Source organism: Rattus norvegicus, chromosome 2 (assembly GCF_036323735.1).
Source record: "Rattus norvegicus strain BN/NHsdMcwi chromosome 2, GRCr8, whole genome shotgun sequence".
Classification (NCBI taxonomy): Eukaryota; Metazoa; Chordata; class Mammalia; order Rodentia; family Muridae; genus Rattus; species Rattus norvegicus.
In genome coordinates, this window is record NC_086020.1 from 32105728 (window position 1) to 32123658 (window position 17931).

At 43.6% G+C, this 17931-nt stretch overlaps 1 protein-coding gene across 1 annotated transcript; it reads right to left on the reverse strand.

The window, feature by feature from the left end:
- Positions 1-15566: 15566 nt before the first annotated feature.
- On the reverse strand, positions 15567-16042 carry H2bl1 (H2B.L histone variant 1). Its single transcript, NM_001409105.1, has one exon. It carries the CDS (start codon positions 15991-15993, stop codon positions 15622-15624), a length of 372 nt encoding a protein of 123 aa, NP_001396034.1. The 5' UTR covers positions 15994-16042; the 3' UTR covers positions 15567-15621.
- Positions 16043-17931: the final 1889 nt, after the last annotated feature.

Below are 17931 nucleotides of genomic sequence, written 5' to 3' on the forward strand. Positions count from 1 at the left end.
GAGGTAACCCAATCACAGAAAAACACACATGGTATGCACTCATTGATAAGTGGCTATTAGCCCAAATGCTTGAATTACCCTAGATGCCTAGAACAAATGAAACTCAAGACGGATGATCAAAATGTGAATGCTTCACTCCTTCTTTAAAAGGGGAACAAGAATACCCTTGGCAGGGAATAGAGAGGCAAAGATTAAAACAGACACAGAAGGAACACCCATTCAGCCTGCCTCACATGTGGCCCATACATATACCGCCACCCAATTAGACAAGATGGATGAAGCAAAGAAGTGCAGGCCGACAGGAGCCAGATGTAGATTTCTCCTGAGAGACACAGCCAGAATACAGCAAATACAGAGGCGAATGCCAGCAGCAAACCACTGAATTGAGAATAGGACCCCCGTTGAAGGAATCAGAGAAAGAACTGGAAGAGCTTGAAGGGGCTCGAGACCCCATATGTACAACAATGCCAAGCAACCAGAGCTTCCAGGGACTAAGCCACTACCTAAAGACTATACATGGACTGACCCTGGACTCTGACCTCATAGGTAGCAATGAATATCCTAGTAAGAGCACCAATGGAAGGGGAAGCCCTTGGTCCTGCTAAGACTGAACCCCCAGTGAACTAGATTGTTGTGGGTTGGGCGGCAATGGGGGGAGGATGGGGAGGGGAACACCCATAAAGAAGGGAAGGGGGAGGGATTAGGGGGGTGTTTGCCCGGAAACCGGGAAAGGGAATAACACTCGAAATGTATATAAGAAATACTCAAGTTAATAAAAAAAAAAAAAAAAAGAGTTGCCTTGGTCATGGTGTCTGTTCACAGCGGTAAAACCCTAACTAAGACAGAGAGTAAGCCAGCAATCCCTTCGTGGTTTCTCAGTTCTTGCCTTCAGGTTCCTGTCTTGACTTCTTTTCAAGACAGAATTGTAAGCTATAAGATAAACTCCCCTTTCCCCTTCAATTTGCTTTTGGTCATGTTGTTTTATCACAGCAGTAGAAACCATAGCTAGGATACATGCATAACCATTGAGCCATCTCTTGGGCGATCTATTTTTAGAATCTATATGTAGATTTACCTTAAAAGCGGATTTCTCACAGCCAACATGTAGGCACTAATTTCTCAAGTCAGCTTGATGACCTCTGCTTTATCACCAAGGCTTCTGTGTCATCGATAGCCAAAACGATTACTTCTTTAGAGGGGTCTGCATGTACGTATGTGTGTAGAGGAGTCTGCATGTACGAGTGAGTGTATGTACGTATGTGTGTGTAGAGGTGTCTGCATGTACATATGTGTGTGTAGAGGGGTCTGCATATACGAGTGAGGGCCAGCAATCCTGGGGGCCAGAGGTGTTGGAGTCTTCAAGAGCTGGTGTCACAGACGGTGGTGCCGGGAACAGAACTTGGACCCTCAAATTCAGGGTCGCTTGCTTAGCCATGGAGCCGTCTCTGTCAAGGTGATAATTACGCACAGCTGGATTGCTGTTTTGACATTGCTCTTTCCCCCTACATTTCTTGAAGCTTTTCTACTTTTTGAGGCGTTAATGTTTTCTGTGATTCTTCTCTTTCCCTTAGTTAACACACTTTTTTGCTTCCCCCTCCCTTTTTATTAGTTTTTTTAGAGTTTGCGACATCTCTTACTAACAAACCCATGCTCATGTAATAGTATCACTCTACTGCCTCGAGGGAAGTACAGGTAGGTTAGAGGTAGAGGATCTAAATTCTTCCCCCCCTAGTCCTGTATCCTTACATTTATAATTGCTTCCCTATATGAGGCTGCATAAGTGTGTGTCTGACTTGGCACACGGCTACAAAAATCTAATGCACTGTGAGTATAATAAAGAACAAACTGTTAGCTAAATTGAAATAACATGTATGTTACCATTGTTTATTTTTTAAGGGGATTCTTTTCTTTACATAGATCTATCTCTCAAAAGTGAAGGTGAAGTTGTTTGCAGAACAGGAAGATAGGTTTATAGAACACACTTCTAGGTTGGTGGGGCTTTTTTCTCTTAACTTATTTCCCCCTACTCTTCTGTGAACAATTTCTATGGAGAAGCTGGATGGAATCCTTATCTATTTCCCTGTAGGCAAGAGTGTCCCTTCCTGGTTCCTTTTAGAGTTTTCTTCTTCTTTTTTTTTTTTTAGCTTTGATTTTCCTGTAGTTTAATAGGATACCAAAGGTAACTGCTGCTGCTGTTGCTGCTGCTGCTTCTTTCCCTCCTCCTCCCGCTCCTGTTCCCCTTCCTCCTCTTCCTCTTCCCCCTCTCCTTCCCCTGCCCCCTCTTCCTCTCCCCCTCCTCTTCTTCCCCCCCTCCTTCTTTCTTCCCCTCCTCCTCTTCCTCTTCCTCTCCCTCTCCCTCCTCCTTTCTCCTCCCCCTCCTGTCCGTCATCTGATTGGTGTTCTCTGAGTTTCATGGATTTGTGGTTTGCTGTATGACATTAATTTAGAGGACTTTCCAGTTATTATTTCAAATATTTCTTTCTCTCTTTCTCTCCCACTTTGCCATTATATGTAAGTTAGGTTTTTGGTTTTCGTTTAGTTTTCCCACAATTCTTGTATATTATTTTAATTTTTCTAGCTCTTTTTCTCCTTGCCTTTTAGTTTTGGCAGTTTTTGTTGACTTTCAACCTCCACAAAGAGATGCACACATCGACCTCCACATATGTGTACATGCACACACACACACACACACACACACACACGCACATGCACAGACATAGACACACACAGACACACACACAGACACACACAGAGACACACACACAGACACCCAGACACAGACACAGACTTACACAGACACAGACACACACACAGACACAGACACACATACACAGACACACACATATATACAGACACACACATACACACAGACACACAGAGACACAAACATAAACATACACACATACACAGACATACACACAGACACAGACATACATACACAGACACACACACACAGACACATACATGTACACACAGACATACATACACACACACACAGACACAGACACACACACAGACACACACATACACATACACACATACATGTACACACACAGACACAGACACACACAGACACAGACACACACAGATACAGACACATATACACAGACACACACACAGACACACACACAGACACAGACACACACAGATACAGACACACATACACAGACACACACACAGACACACATACAGACACACACACAGACACACACACAGACACAAACACACAGGCACAGACACACATACACAGACAAACACACAGACACATGCACAGAAATACACACACACACAGACACACATATAGACACACATACAGACACACACACAGACACACACATACAGACACACACACACACACAGGCACAGACACAAACATACACAGACACATAAACACAGACACACACACACAGACACACACACAGAAACACACACAGACACATGCAGTTGGGGTTTTATGGATTAAGATTTGGTCTAACCTGGGCGAATGTGGAGTGGATACTTGAGGAAAGATGGCGCTAGCTGCTCTTGAATGGTATTGTGCTGTTCAGGTATTCTACATCTTTTATGATTTTCTACTAATCTATGTCAGCTGTCAAACAATTTGAAAGAATTCTTTAGTTTTGAAGAGCTTTTGGTTGTTTTCTATTCTAACTGGAGTAGCCCAGGCTGGCCTGAAGCTCACTGATCATCCTAGGTTGGCCTTGAAGTCCTGCTCCTTCTGCTTCCACCTCCCAAATGTCACAGTTACAATGAAGACCACCAAACTAGGAGAAAGAGGCTTTTTGGGTGAACTACCATCCAGGTAAGATTTCACTTGCTCAGAGAAAGTATTTCTCCTCCTCTAGGAATCATCCATGTTTGCCAAAGTGGCTACTCTCCTTGTGTTAAAATTGGGCTTGTGTTTTTGGACTCCTGATCTTGAAGGCAACTGATAGAGCCTGCTAGTTTCCCCCATACTGCCAAGTGTCATTTGAAATAATCACTTGTTAGAGGTAAGATCAATACCTGATGTGCAGCATAACTGAGTCTGATAAGAAATGGTCTGGAGTATTAAAAATTCAAGCTGTCCTTCCTCTCCTAAGCCTTAAATAAGTGCCAGTGATCCACCTGAGGTCGTTTGACTCTTTCCAGGTTCTCTGCACTTTGAGCACTCTTGGGATCGCCCTCATAGTCACCATGTAAAACTATGGTTGCATACTGTGTAGCTACTTTACATGGGAGTGCTGAGTGTATACTGCCTAACGACTTGGATGCAGTCATTAAGTTTTCTGGGCCAGAGCCCCAGGGAATGTCTAGTTGGCAGTTTATCTGAGCAAATCAGTGTAGCTGCTACAATGTTTGTCTCCTTCAGAAACTTCTTTTCATTTTCTTTGTATCTGTTGCCTCTGGCTTGGTTCAAGCTTACCACAGCTTTGTTGTTGGGTGAGTTTCACTTTAAAATTAGTTTGCATGCCTCAGTGAGAGAGGATGTACCTAGTCTTACAGTGACTGGTATGTGTGTGTGTGTGTGTGTGTGTGTGTGTGTGTGTGTGTGTTTGTGCGCGCGTGTGCATGCAGGCACGAGGGTTCCCCTTTGCAGAGGAGGAGAGAGGGGGACGGAGGGGGAGCACTGGGAAAAGAGGGGAGCAGGATATTGGGATGTAAAGTGAATAAATACATTTTAAAAAGAATGTACAAGGGGCTGGAGAGATGGCTCAGCGGTTAAGAGCACTGGCTGCTCTTCCAGAGGTCCTGAGTTCAATTCCCAGCAACCACATGGTGGCTCACAACCATCTGTAATGAGAGCCGATGCCTTCTTGTGTTCATGAGGACAGAGTACCCATATACATTAAATAAATAAATATTTCTTTAAAAAAAAGAACAAGGCTGTGTATTTGTTCCCCAGCATAATTAACTAGGTGAATAAATACACAGATATATAATTTACCTTGAAATACACGTTATTTTTTGCTTGTTGGTGTGTGACATATCTTATGGTGTATACCACTATTTTCAAACGATGACAAAATCCGTACTTGTTATATTGCTGACTTGGTAGAAAACTGTTTCCTATCTTCTTTGAGTCTTTTAATATCTTTGTACTTTCAGTAATCTTTCATAATCACATCATATGCCCAACAGACTAATAACAGGCAGGCTCTTGACATCTGCATCGTGTATCTCTGAGGAAAGGGCTGCTAAGTGACATGAGATTTCATTTTTCCACAACATCATCTGGCAATCCACAAGGCATCAGCCTCCATTTCTAGGTTAATACGTTTTTATTTAATAAGTCTGCAATCATCTTGAAGCTAACTACATTGTGCGGTAGTCAGTAATCTTCTGGATGTCTGTCTTTGAATTAAGTTAGCGTCTGAATGATAATAATTCAAAATGATACTGGCATAAATAAGTTAAATTTTATTTTTCTTATGTCGACATAGGGCAGCCATGGCCTGGAAGGGCTATAAGAGACCCGTGACCTCACCCTCTTAATTGTCAGGGATTGTGGGACCTAGGAATTCACCTCAAGCAGTCAGGCTTGACAGCAAATGATGTGACCTGCTTATTCAGCCATCTCTTCAGTATCTCCACCTTATGTTTCACTTTTTAAAAAAGATTTGACTATTTGTTTTATTTATGGATATTTGCCTGTATGCCTGGAACCAGAGTTACAGACAGCTGTGATCAGATATGCAGGTATGGGGACTTGAACCTGGGTCCTCTAGAGGAGTGCTCCCAACTGCTGAGTCATCTCTCTAGCTGCTAGTTTCCCTTTAAGGATATATTCCAAAGCACTGGGATCAGAACCATTGGTAGATATTCGTATACCAAGTCAGTAAAAAGACAGAGGAAACGTAATTATGTATCAATAAATGAATCAAGATTGTTAGATGCATAGGAAGGTATTTTATCCAATCTTGAAAAGTAGGAAATTCTGGTATTCTCAGCACAAATGCAAGAGATATGGAAGTCACCCAAAGTGAAATAGTGCCTAACTTCACTTACAGGCAGACCTGGGGGAGTCAGATACCTAGGGACAAAAGATGGATTTGGTTTGTAGGGACCCAGGAGAAGAAGAACGGGGAGATACTGTTTAAGGATTGTGGTGGTTTCAATATGCTTGTCCCAGGAAGTGGCACTATTAGAAGGTGTCTCTTTGTTCAAGTAGGTGCGTCACTGAGGGCATGGGCTTTGAGAGACCTTCCTCCTAGCTGTCTGGAAGCCAGTCTTCTCCTTTTTGCCTTCAGAACAAGATGCATAGCCCTCAGCTCCTCTAGCATCAGGCCTGCCTAGATGCTGCCATACTGTCACCTTGATGATGATAGACTGAACCTCTGAACCTGTAAGCCAGCCCCCTATTAAATGCTCTCCCTGTAAGAGTTGCCTTGGTCGGGGCTGGAGAGATGGCTCAGAGGTTAAGAGCACTGACTGCTCTTCCAGAGGTCCTGAGTTCAATTCCCAGCAACCACATGGTGGCTCACAACCATCTGTAAAGAGATCCGATGCGCCCTTCTGGTGTCTGAAAGCAGCAGCAGTGTACTTATATATAATAAATGAATAAATCTTAAAAAAAAAAAAAAGAGTTGCCTTGGTCATGGTGGCTGTTCACAGCAGTAAAACCCTAACTAAGATGGTGGTGCAGGTTCGGTGAAGTACAAGGTTATAGAGACGGTTGGTGGTAATCGTTGAATGGCGGCTACTGAGCCACATAGTGAGAACTTGTATGTACTAAATACATTTTACAAAAAAAAGTTTAAAAATTCCAAAAGTAGGTATTTTTTCACATCTATGTAAGACCTGAAAATAGTTGAATTTTGAGGATTTTTTTTTCGGCAAGAATATTGATCTTATTTTGAAATTCTATTCTTTTATTAAATTCTGCTTTAAAACACATGTCAATGCAGAGGGAGTGTGAAACCCCCTCCACTCAAAGTTCATACTTCAATCTAGAAAAGAAATCTCCTGTAGTTAGACCATTGCCCGAATCATGGAATGGCGTTTGCATTTATTCTCCTTATTCCAGTGATTTAAACATCAACCGTATGTTGTTTTTTTCCCTGTGAACTGACCTAAGGTGTCGAGCCTCAAGAGCCTGCAGCCTAAACTCACAAAGCATGAATCGCTATCCAAACCTGCATTTGGTAAAGTTCTGTTCAAGATGGGAAGTCCAGCCTTTGGGGCAATGTGCTATGAAGTTATTCAGTTGTCAGGTGGCTCTTTTATTTATTTTATTTGTTTACGTTTCAAATGTTGTCCCCCTTTCTGGTCTCCCCTCCTCAAACCCCCCATCCCATCCCATCCCATCCCATCCCATCCCATCCCATCCCATCCCATTCCTCCTCCACTTTGCCTCTATGAGGGTGCTCCTCCACCCACCCATCCACTCCTGCCTCACTGCTCTAGCATCCCCCTGTCCCGCGCTGTCTCTTGCCAGCGAGAAAACACCCGGGGACATACAAATCCTTGCTACAGCTAAAACGTTTATTGAATCTTAAGGAGAGGCCCCGCGCACCGGAATGGCGCGGCTTATATACACCCTAGCGCAGCGCATCCACACCTGATTGGTTGCTTACCCATGATCTCATTAGGCACGCCCCGGAGTGGGCAAAGACCTGGCACGAAGGCACTCTTGCACATGCGCACACAGTTAACTTCCTGAAAGGAAGTCGGCTGGCGTGGCGGAGGCCAGCGCCATCTTGTAATGGCGAAAGCTATCCTGGCCTTCCACGTGGGGCGCAGTGGAAGCCAGCGCCATCTTGTGGTGGCGAATGTTATTGCGGCCCTCTACATCCTCCCATGCTGGTGCATCAAGCCTAGACAGAACCAAGAGCATCCCCTCTCATTTATGCCAGATAAGGCCATCCTCTGCTACATGTGCAGCTGGAGCCATAGGTCCCTCCCTGTGTACTCTTTGGATGGTGGTTTAGTCCCTGGGAGCTTAGGGTGTTCTGGTTAGTTGATATTGTTGTTCTTCCTATGGGATTACAAACCCCTTCAGCTCCTTCAGTCCTTCCCCTAACTCCTCCATTGGGAACCCTAGGCTTAGTCCAATGATTGGTTGTGAGTATCTGCATCTGTATTAGTCAGGTGCTGGCAGAGCCTCTCAGGGGATATCTATACCAGACTCATGTCAGCAAGCACTTTTTGGCATCAGTAATAGTGGCAGGGTTTGGTTTCTACAGATGGGATGGATCCCTAGGTGGGGTGGTCTCTGGATGGCCCCTTGTGATGGTTTGTATATGCTGGACCCAGGGAAAGGCACTATTAGAAAGTGTGGCCCTGTTGGGAGTAGGTGTGTCACTGTGGGTGTAGACTTTAAGACCCTCATCCTTGCTAACTGGAAGCCAGTATTCTGCTAGCAGCCTTCAGATGAAGATGTAGAACTCTCAGCTCCTCCTGCACCATGCTTGCCTGGATGTTGCCACGTTCCCGCCTTGATGATAACGGACTGAACCTCTGAACCTGTGAGCCAGCCCCAATTAAATGTTGTCCTTTAAAAAAAAAACTTGCATTGATCATGGTGTGTGTTCACAGCAATAAAACCCTAACTAAGACAGAAGTTGGTACCAGGGACTGGGGCATTACTGTGATAGGCCTTTTGTTTGGAAGAATGTGGATTTTGGGACCTTGGAGTTGGAAAGCAGTGGAATGCTTTAAATGGGGCTTAATGGGCTTTCTTTGTAGGAATGCAGGAGTCTCTGCTACTGAGAGTGATTTGAATTGCGTAGGCCTGGCCCAAGAGGTTTCAGAGGTGAAGAATTTTGGTATCTGCTGTAATGACTGCTTTTGTGGTATTTTGGTGAAGAATGTGGTTGCTTTTTGCCCTTGTCTGAAGAGTCTGCCTGAGGCTAAGGTGAAAAGACCCAGACTAATTACATCGACCAAGGAAGTCTCAGAAACGCCCATCATAGATTTTGTTCTCAGGTTAAGTCTCATGAAGAGCATTTTTAATGAAAAAAGGGAAGTTGAGAAAGGAAAAAATAGAAAGTATATTGTTCAAGTATTAAAGGGACACCTGGAAGTGAAATGGAGCTGAATTCTGTGTTCAAGAATATTAAATTGAAGGGGTTGGGGATTTGGCTCAGTGGCAGAGCGCTTGCCTAGGAAGCGCAAGGCCCTGGGTTCGGTCCCCAGCTCCGGAAAAAAAAGAACCAAAAAAAAAAAAAAAAAAAGAATATTAAATTGAATTAAGGGAGTAATGACCTCGGGGCAAGATCCCACCCAGCTAAATCAGCTCCAGGCAACTTAGTACAAAGCTTTAATCCCAGGAGACAGAAGTACAGATCTCTAAATTCAAGGTCAATCTACAGAGCAAGGTCCAGGACAGCCAAGCTTAAGCAGTGAAGGTGTTAAAAATATAATAAAACAAGGGGGCCATGTTCCAGCTCCTGCGAGCAACAGAACTCAGCAGCTTTGGCCATGTGTCTCTGGCTTTATCTTCAAGAGGAGAAGGAGATGTCTGGGACAATTGATGCTGGTTAGCTGGGGCTAAGAAAGAGACCAGCATCACTGAGGTGAAATCTTCTGGGATGTGTTTTCTGAGAGCACAAAGAAACTGTGTTCCAGAGATGCCAAGGTTGTACCTCGTACTATGGCTGGATTTGGTAATGTGTAAGCGTCACCCAGGTGGTACTGGTTTTGAAGGTATAAAGGGGTCATGAAAAGCAGCTGAGGCTGGGCCTTGTGAGAAGCCAGGGAAGGCCACTGGTGAAGGTGCAGCCTCAGTTGCAATTGATGGCCCAGGACTGAAGGGGTCAGGCAAAGGAGTTAAGGCTTGGCACCATGAAGAGAGCCTGTGAGAGGCTATTGGTGAAGACTAGATGCAATGGAAGACCCCAGTGTACTGGAGACGACAGTACCATGGGATGATCACCAAGAACAGCAGCAACAGTGCAGTGTGGATCAACCTGAAGTTAAACTGCTACAGAGGACAGAGCTGGAGAAGTGAAGCCAGCCCTTTGGAGGATCATGTGTGGATCCCAGACATTGAAACAAGCTGTAACATTGAAGCTGCCTTGGAGACAGAAAGATGTTAAAGATGCCAGGGTCACGGGCTATCGCCTGAGGACTGCAGTCAACCAAGATGACAAAGGAGTTGAAAACCTAAACACTGCTTTGACATCAGACATGGAGATGGCAGAGTGTGAAGTTTGCCCAGCTGGTTGCCTGTCTTAATTTGGGGATTACAGTTAAGCGATTAGATGGATCTCAGAAGAGACTTTGAACTTTGGACTTTTAACATAGTTAGTGCTGTTATAGACTGTGGGGACTTTGGAAGTTGGACTAAATGTACTTTTTATTATGCTAAGTTTAGGTCTGGCCCTCGTAGACTTGTTTAAACAAGCCTGCGGAGACCTCGGAGTGGAATGTGGTGGTTTGCATATGCTTGGCCCAGGGAGTGGCACTATTAGAGGGTGCGGCCTTGTTGGAGGAAGTGTGTCACTGTTGGGGTGGGCTTGGAGACCCTCGTCCTAGCTGCCTGGGGATGCTGAGTCTGTTCCTGGCTTCCTTTGGGTGAAGATGTAGAACTCAGCTCCTCCTGCACCATGCCTGCCGGGATGTTGCCACGCTCCCCCGCCTTGATGATAATGGACTGAACCTCTGAACCTGTAAGCCAGCCCCAAGTAAATGTTGTCCTTTATAAAACTTGCAATAAAACCCTAACTAAGACACCCATCCTTTTAGGCTGTGTTCCATTTTTTTGTCCCTGTCTTTCCTTTGGACAGGAACAATTCTGGGTTAAAAATTTTGAGATGAGGGGCTGGGGATTTAGCTCAGTGGTAGAGCGCTTGCCTAGGAAGCGCAAGGCCCTGGGTTCGGTCCCCAGCTCCGAAAAAAAGAACCAAAAAAAAAAAAAAATTTGAGATGAGTGGGTGGCCCCATCCCTCAACTGGGGGCCATGCCTATTTATTGGAAGTGGCTTCTACAGGTTCTATTTCCCCTTCATTGGGTATTTTAGCTAATATCCCAGTTGGGTTCTGGGAACATCTCGCTTCTGTGACATCTGGGACTTTCTAGTGGCTCCCCCCAGGTCTCTACCTCTTACTGCTACATATTTCTATTCAGTTTCCTAACCCTCTGGATTTTTCTTCTTTCTTCCTATATCTGATTCTGGCCCCTTTTTCCCCAGCCCCCTCCTCTCTCCCTCCCAGGTCCTTCCCTTCCTCTTCCTCCTATGATTATTTTGTTTCCCCTTCTAAGTAGAATTGAAGCACCCACACTTTGGTGTTTCTTCTTGCTAAGCTTCATATGGTCTGTGAATTGTATCTTGGGAACTCTGAGCTTTTCCCCTAATATCCACTTGTCAGTGAGTGCATACCATGGTTTTGGTTTGTTTTTTTGTTTTTTTGGGATTGGGTTACCTCACTCAGGATGATATTTTCTAGTTCCATCCATTTGCCTATGAATTTCACAAAGTCGTTGTTGCTTCTAGCTATCATAAACAAGGCTGCTATGAATGTAGTGGAGCATGTGTCCTTGTTATATGTTGGAGCATCTTTTGATTTGATAGTATATGTAAGCAACCCTGAAAATTCTACTAGAAACTCCTACAGCTGATAAGCAACTTCAGCAAAATGGCTGGATATAAAATTAACCCAAATCAGTAGACTTCCTCTATACAAAGGATAAATGGGCTGAGAAAGAAATTAGGTAAGCAACACCCTTCACAATAGTCACAAATAATATAAAATACCTCGGCGTTACTCTAAGCAAGTGAAAGACTGTATGACAAGAATTTCAAGTCTCTGAAGAAAGAAATTGAAGAAGATCTCAGAAAATGGAAAGACCTCCCATGCTCATGGATTGCCAAGATCAACATAGTAAAAATGGCCATCTTACCAAAAGAGCAATTCTCAAATTCATCTGGAGTAACAAAAAACCCAGGATAATGATACTGTTATTCTCAACAATAAAAATTTCTGGTGAATCACCATCCCTGATCTCTAGCTATACTACAGAGCAATTGTAGGATGTCATATAGGTGAAGGCAGGTACAAGACAGAATGAAGCCTGCCATTGGATGAGAAGGAAGAATGGGTGGGAGAAAAAGTTTGAAGGAAGAGGAGACTGGAACAAAAGTTGACTAGAGAAGAAGCCATGGAGAGAACATGGAGGCAGATGTTAAGATTCCACTCTGTGTGTTTACAGATTGTTATAAATGTTCTTAAGGGATGGATGTGCACAGGGCTTTGTATGTTTAGGTGGGCAATTCTATCTTATCAATTGAATCAGAGGTTATTGTGTTGTGTGTTCTTTCATGTAGCAATTTAAGTTTAAGAGAGTGTGCGGCGGCGGCTAGAGACACTGGGCTGCTGCCACGGTGCAGGACATAGTGGGGCTAAAAGACAGTTTTTTTTTTTTTTATAATTGTACAGTAACAGCAATAGTGATAAAAACCACATGTTATTGGGACAGGGGCAGACAGGTAGATCAATGGAATAGAATTGAAGACCCAGAAATAAACCCACATACCTATGGTCACTTGATCTTTGGCAAAACATTCAGTGGAAAAAAGAGCATTTTCAACAAAAGGTGCTGGTTCAGCTGGCAGTCAGCATGTAGAAGAATGCAAATTGATCCATTCTTACGCCCTGTACAAAGTTTAAGTCCAAGTGGATTAAGGACCTCCACATAAAACCAGATCTACTGAAACTAATAGAAGAGAAAGTGGGAAAGAGTCTGGAACACAGGGGCACAGGGGAAAATTTCCTGAACAGAACACCAGTGACTCAGGCTCTAAGATCAATAATTAACAGATGGGACTTCATAAAATTGAAAAGCTTCTGTAAGGCAAAGGACACTATCAATAGGACAAAATGGCAATCTACAGATTGGGAAAAGATCTTTACTAACTCTACATCCAACAGAGGACTAGTATCCAAAATATACAAAGAACTCAAGAACTTAGACTCCAGAGAACCTAATAACCCTATTAAAAATGGTGTTCTCGTAAACCAAAAAATGGGGTATAAAGCTAAATAAAGAATTCTCAACTGAGGAATCTCGAATGGCTGAGAAACACCTAAAGAAATGTTTAACATCCTTAGCCATCAGGGAAATGTAAATCAAAACAACCCTGAGATTCCACCTCACACCAATCAGGAGATCAAAAACTCAGGCAATAGCAGAAGCCTGCAAGAATGTGGAGAAAGAGGAACACTTCTTCCTTGCTGGTGGGATTGCAAGCTGGTAAGATCACTTTGGAAAACAATCTGGCAGTTCCTCAGAAAACTGAAAATAGTTCTACCTGAAGACCCAACTATACCTCTCCTGTGCATATCCCCAAAAGATGCTCCTCATATAACAGTTGGCTCTTTTACTTATTTTCAGGTATTTATGATATTGTCAGGTGGCCTCATGTTGTTATATAAACACAACACACTATGCTTGCACAAGCTAGATGATATAAGGCTTCTTGCGCCCAGACTGCAGACCTGTACGGGACACTACTGTGTTGAACCCCGCAGGGCATTGTAACCCGAAGGGAAGTAAGTGCTTGTGCATCTAAACATAGAAAAAAGTACAGTAAAAATAGCATGGCTAGGAATGAACAGCTGCACTGTGCTCTCATGGGCCATCACGAGCGTCACTGGCCTCTGGCCACAATAACACATTGCAGGGCATGAGTGCTCTTTAGGCTTCCTAGGGCATGTTAGGCCTGTCAGGTGTTTGGTGTTTGTTTTCCTTAAACATCTGCATACAGATGTAGAAGTCGCACTTAGTGCTATGGTGATGTCTGTCTGTCTGTCTGTCTGTCTATCTATCTACTTATCTATCTATCTATCTATCTATCTATCTATCTATCTACCTATCTATCTCTATCTATCTATGTATCTATCTATGTATCTATCTCTATCTATCTATCTATCTATCTATCTATCTATCTACCTATCTATCTCTATCTATCTACGTATCTATCTATCTATCTATCTCTATCTATCTACTCTATCTATCTATCTATCTATCTATCTATCTATCTATCTATCTATGAGCTGTGATATTCTTTGCAGTTGGAATTGGCCTAGAAGTTGTAACTTGTTGACCCTCTTAGATGACAAAGACAAATACATCCTCTCGGTAGATAAGGATGGCTGGTGAAGATCTGCTTTAAGGAGCTCATCGCCTCAGCCAACACCCAGGTTAGCCGAGTAGAGCCTGTTCGGGTTGTTTCAGGAACTGTTCTGACAAGGTCAATTCAGAAGCAAACAAACCCAGAAGAAACAATGAATCCTGGGCAAGGAATAAGGAAAGGTCATTCCCTATAGAAGGGCTTCAGTTCCAACCTCTGAAGGAACATAAAAAACAAGCAATTTCTTTTCTTTTCTTTTTTTTCCCTTGTGGAAATTTATGTGTCTCTTATAACCAGAAAAAAAAAAAAAAGAAAGAAAAAGAAATTTCTGTCGTCTGTCACAAACACGACTTCTTTGGCTTGGACCACTTTTTTTTTTTTTTTTGAGCTGGGGACCGAACCCAGGGCCCAAGCACTCTACCACTAGAGCTAAACCCCCAATCCCCTCAAACATGTCTTCTTTGGAAGATGACCTGGCAGCACCTATAAAAATCTGAGTACAGGACACCAAGGGCTCAGGAATCCTACTCTCAAGGCCTCTCCCAGAGGAGCTCTTGAGGGATTGTTCACACTGTGTCGCCTAGTCTCCCTGGCAGACCTCGTATGCTGCTCACATCCAGTCCTGCCAAACCCACCCGCCAGAGTGACCTCAAGCACATGATTGGTTCTCAGTGCCTGTTTTCATCCTCCATGGTCTGGGGATAACTATTTAATCCTTACAGAGTTTTGTGGGGTTGAGGAAATTAATCTATGTAGGGTGTGGTCAGCTACTGTATGCTTCTGCTACTGTGGTAACTGTACTATGCCAGCTCTATTAGTGAAGAACAGAATCACCCTAGACCTCTCTCAGGAAATGGCATATGACCAATTGTGGTACGGTGACAGACAGTATGGCGTCCTAGATAGAGCAGGAGTGTAAGCAGAGCTTACATTCACCAGCAGGTAGGAGCCTAAGAAACAATGTAGAAAGAAACACATGTGATATGAACCTATGCTTGCAATGTAAGCAAAATGGAACTGCTGGCTTAGCAATACATAGACAGCAAAAGACAAAGAAAATCCAAGGAATGGGCCCTGGGGGTGGGGTGGGGGATGGGGAGTGGGCTCAGGATAGCAGGTAGGAAGAGATGGAATTGGGGAAAAAAGCTTCAGAACCTTTATAAAGATTTTATACTCAATAAAATGACTGAGCGTGTTGGCACTGGTCTACATTGCAGATTTCAGGCCAGGACTACCCAGCGAGACTCTGTCTCAAAAACAAAAATAAAAACTAAACTTAATAAAGTGGGTGGGAGAATGGAAGACTGGGGGTTGGGAGGGGTGGTTCAGCTGTTAAGAGCACTGACTGCTCTTCCAGAGGGTCTGGGTTAGAGTCCCAGCAACCACACGTAGACTCCAAGTACCTGTGACTCCAGTTCCAGGGACCCAATGTCTTCTTCTGGCTTCTCAGGCACCAGGCAAAACATCCCATACATGCACAAGAGAGCACAAGAATAAGTGACTATAACCGAGGTGGGTGGCAGGTTGATTTATTTTCCCCAAATTTCAATTAGGCTTGAACATGGAGCTTAGGAATGGATGAATCTGTGGACTGCTTTACTTCCGAAAGTCACAGCAAGTTTAGCCAGCTTCTTCGGCATCAACATATACACTGCCTTCTGGATATCTTCTGAGGTGAGGGTACAGCGCTTTCTGAGGTTCATCCTCTGGCAGGCTTCCGTAGCAATGCGTTCGAAGATGTCATTGATCATGAGGTTCATGATGTCCACAGTATGAGATGATATACCTCTCTTGGGGACAACTTCCTTCAGGACTCTGTTTATGTAAAGGGAGTAATTTCCATGGCCAAAATGGATGCTAGAGCACCGTAAATGCTTTCTATACAATGGTCTTAGATGTCCTTTGATGTAGCGGTATCTTTTGAGGATGGGCTTGGCCATTGTAGATGTTATTTCTCCTTGTCCTTTAGGAATGGAGAGGAAAAGGGCCAGAGATTAGGGGTTGGCCTTCCTACGTGTCACAGTCATGTGGCCAGCGCTTCTCTCTGATTGGTACTTACCTTCCTATGTCACAGACACCTAGCAACAGCGCTTCCACCCTGTTGCTGAGGACAAATTAATTCCCCTCAGGCTTTCCTCAGAGTGGGAGGGTATTGAGGCTGACTTCAAGCTGCAAAGGGGAGTGTTCAGGCTTCCTGCTTTTTATCCCATAGTAATTTACAATCATCCTATACAATTTGATCAGAATTGAAGCAAAGCTTGTCCAAGTAGGTGGTTGGCATAACAATAGAAAAATGAAACAAAAAGAAGTTAGCTTCTCTTGTGTCTGTGTGGAGGTCACTACTTACACAAACATGCATAAACTCATTTAATAACCACTGGGCAAAGGTCTTGGTCACCAAACCTAACAATCTTAAGTTTGATCTCCAAGACCTATAGTAGAAGGAAAGAAACAACTTCCACAAGTTGTCCTGACTCCCATGCATGTGCTGTGGCACACAGGTGCTCTCTCTCTCTCTCTCTCTCTCTCTCTCTCTCTCTCTCTCTCTCTCTCTCCTCCTCTGTCTGTCTGTCTGTCTCTCTCTCTCCTCTCTCTTTGTGCTCTGTCTCTGTCTCTGTCTCTGTCTCTGTCTCTGTCTCTCTCTCTCTCTCTCACACACACACACACACACACACACACACCTTTCTTTCTCTGTCTCACACACATAAATAAACAACAAAACCAAAATAGAAACAACCTATTTGAGACCTTTATTTAGACGACCAAGCCTAACACTTAGTGAGGTAAACCAGCAAGGCACTTTCACAGGGCAAGGCCTCCCCATCGCACTTCACATGTGCTGACCCCAAGTGGAAAACCCTCAACTGCATAGTTTGTGGTAGTGGGAGACCCTGTTCCCAATCCTCCCCCTAAAGACTCGTAGATTTCATTTTCACGATGTTGGTTCCTTAGGAGTGAGGGTGTACAACTGACGAACTCGAAACTCCCATCTTTTATTATTTAGATTACAATATGAACTGTGTTCATTAACTTTTTACAACGATAACCTCATTCTTGTGTATTTTATAGGCTTAGTGGCATGGTTTGCTGTTGCTTGATACGGTAGTTCTGTTATTAACCGGAAGACACCTTGTAGGGTAACTCTTACCGTGTGTCACGTTGGTATTCATTTAAGAAATCTTCATATGCTTTCTTAATCAAATCTACCCTTGAGTAAAATAAAAAAAGAAGTAACTATGTCAATAACTCATGAACATTTCAATTATTCATGATAGCCACTGCTATTAATAGTCCCATTAAATGTCCTTCAAAATGAGTTTCTGCACCAGAAAGGCAAAGAGAGCTGTGTGCAGCTTCTAGAAAGCTGGTTTCTCCTCCATTTCTTCTACTTAAATGTAGAATGAGGGAAGATGGTTTGATGGCTGATAACTTTAAATAAGCTCTAATTTCTAAAAAAAAAAAAATTATGCGTATGGGTATCTGCTGGTATGTATGTCTGTGTACCGTACGCATGTCCCTGGTGTCCGAGGAAGCCAGCAGAGGACGTTGGTTCACCTGAATTGGAGTCACAGATAGTTGTGAGCTGCCACATAGGTGCTGGAAATCAAACACATGTCCTCTGGGAGAGCAGCCAGTGCTCTAAGCTGCTGATCCAATTCTTCAAGATGGCAGGCCTTGTGTGCAAATGTGAACGCCGTTCTGTTCACTGTCTCAACTGTCCTTCCTCCCTCCAAGGCAGAAGCCACTGTTTGCTCTGCTTTCGGGTGATGGATCTTTAGTGGGCTCTCGCTAATTTTGCTTACAGACTCCTCTAGATGTAATCATTCAGTTTGCTTAATTATAGAACAGCTTTATTTGCTGCTACTCAGAATAACTAC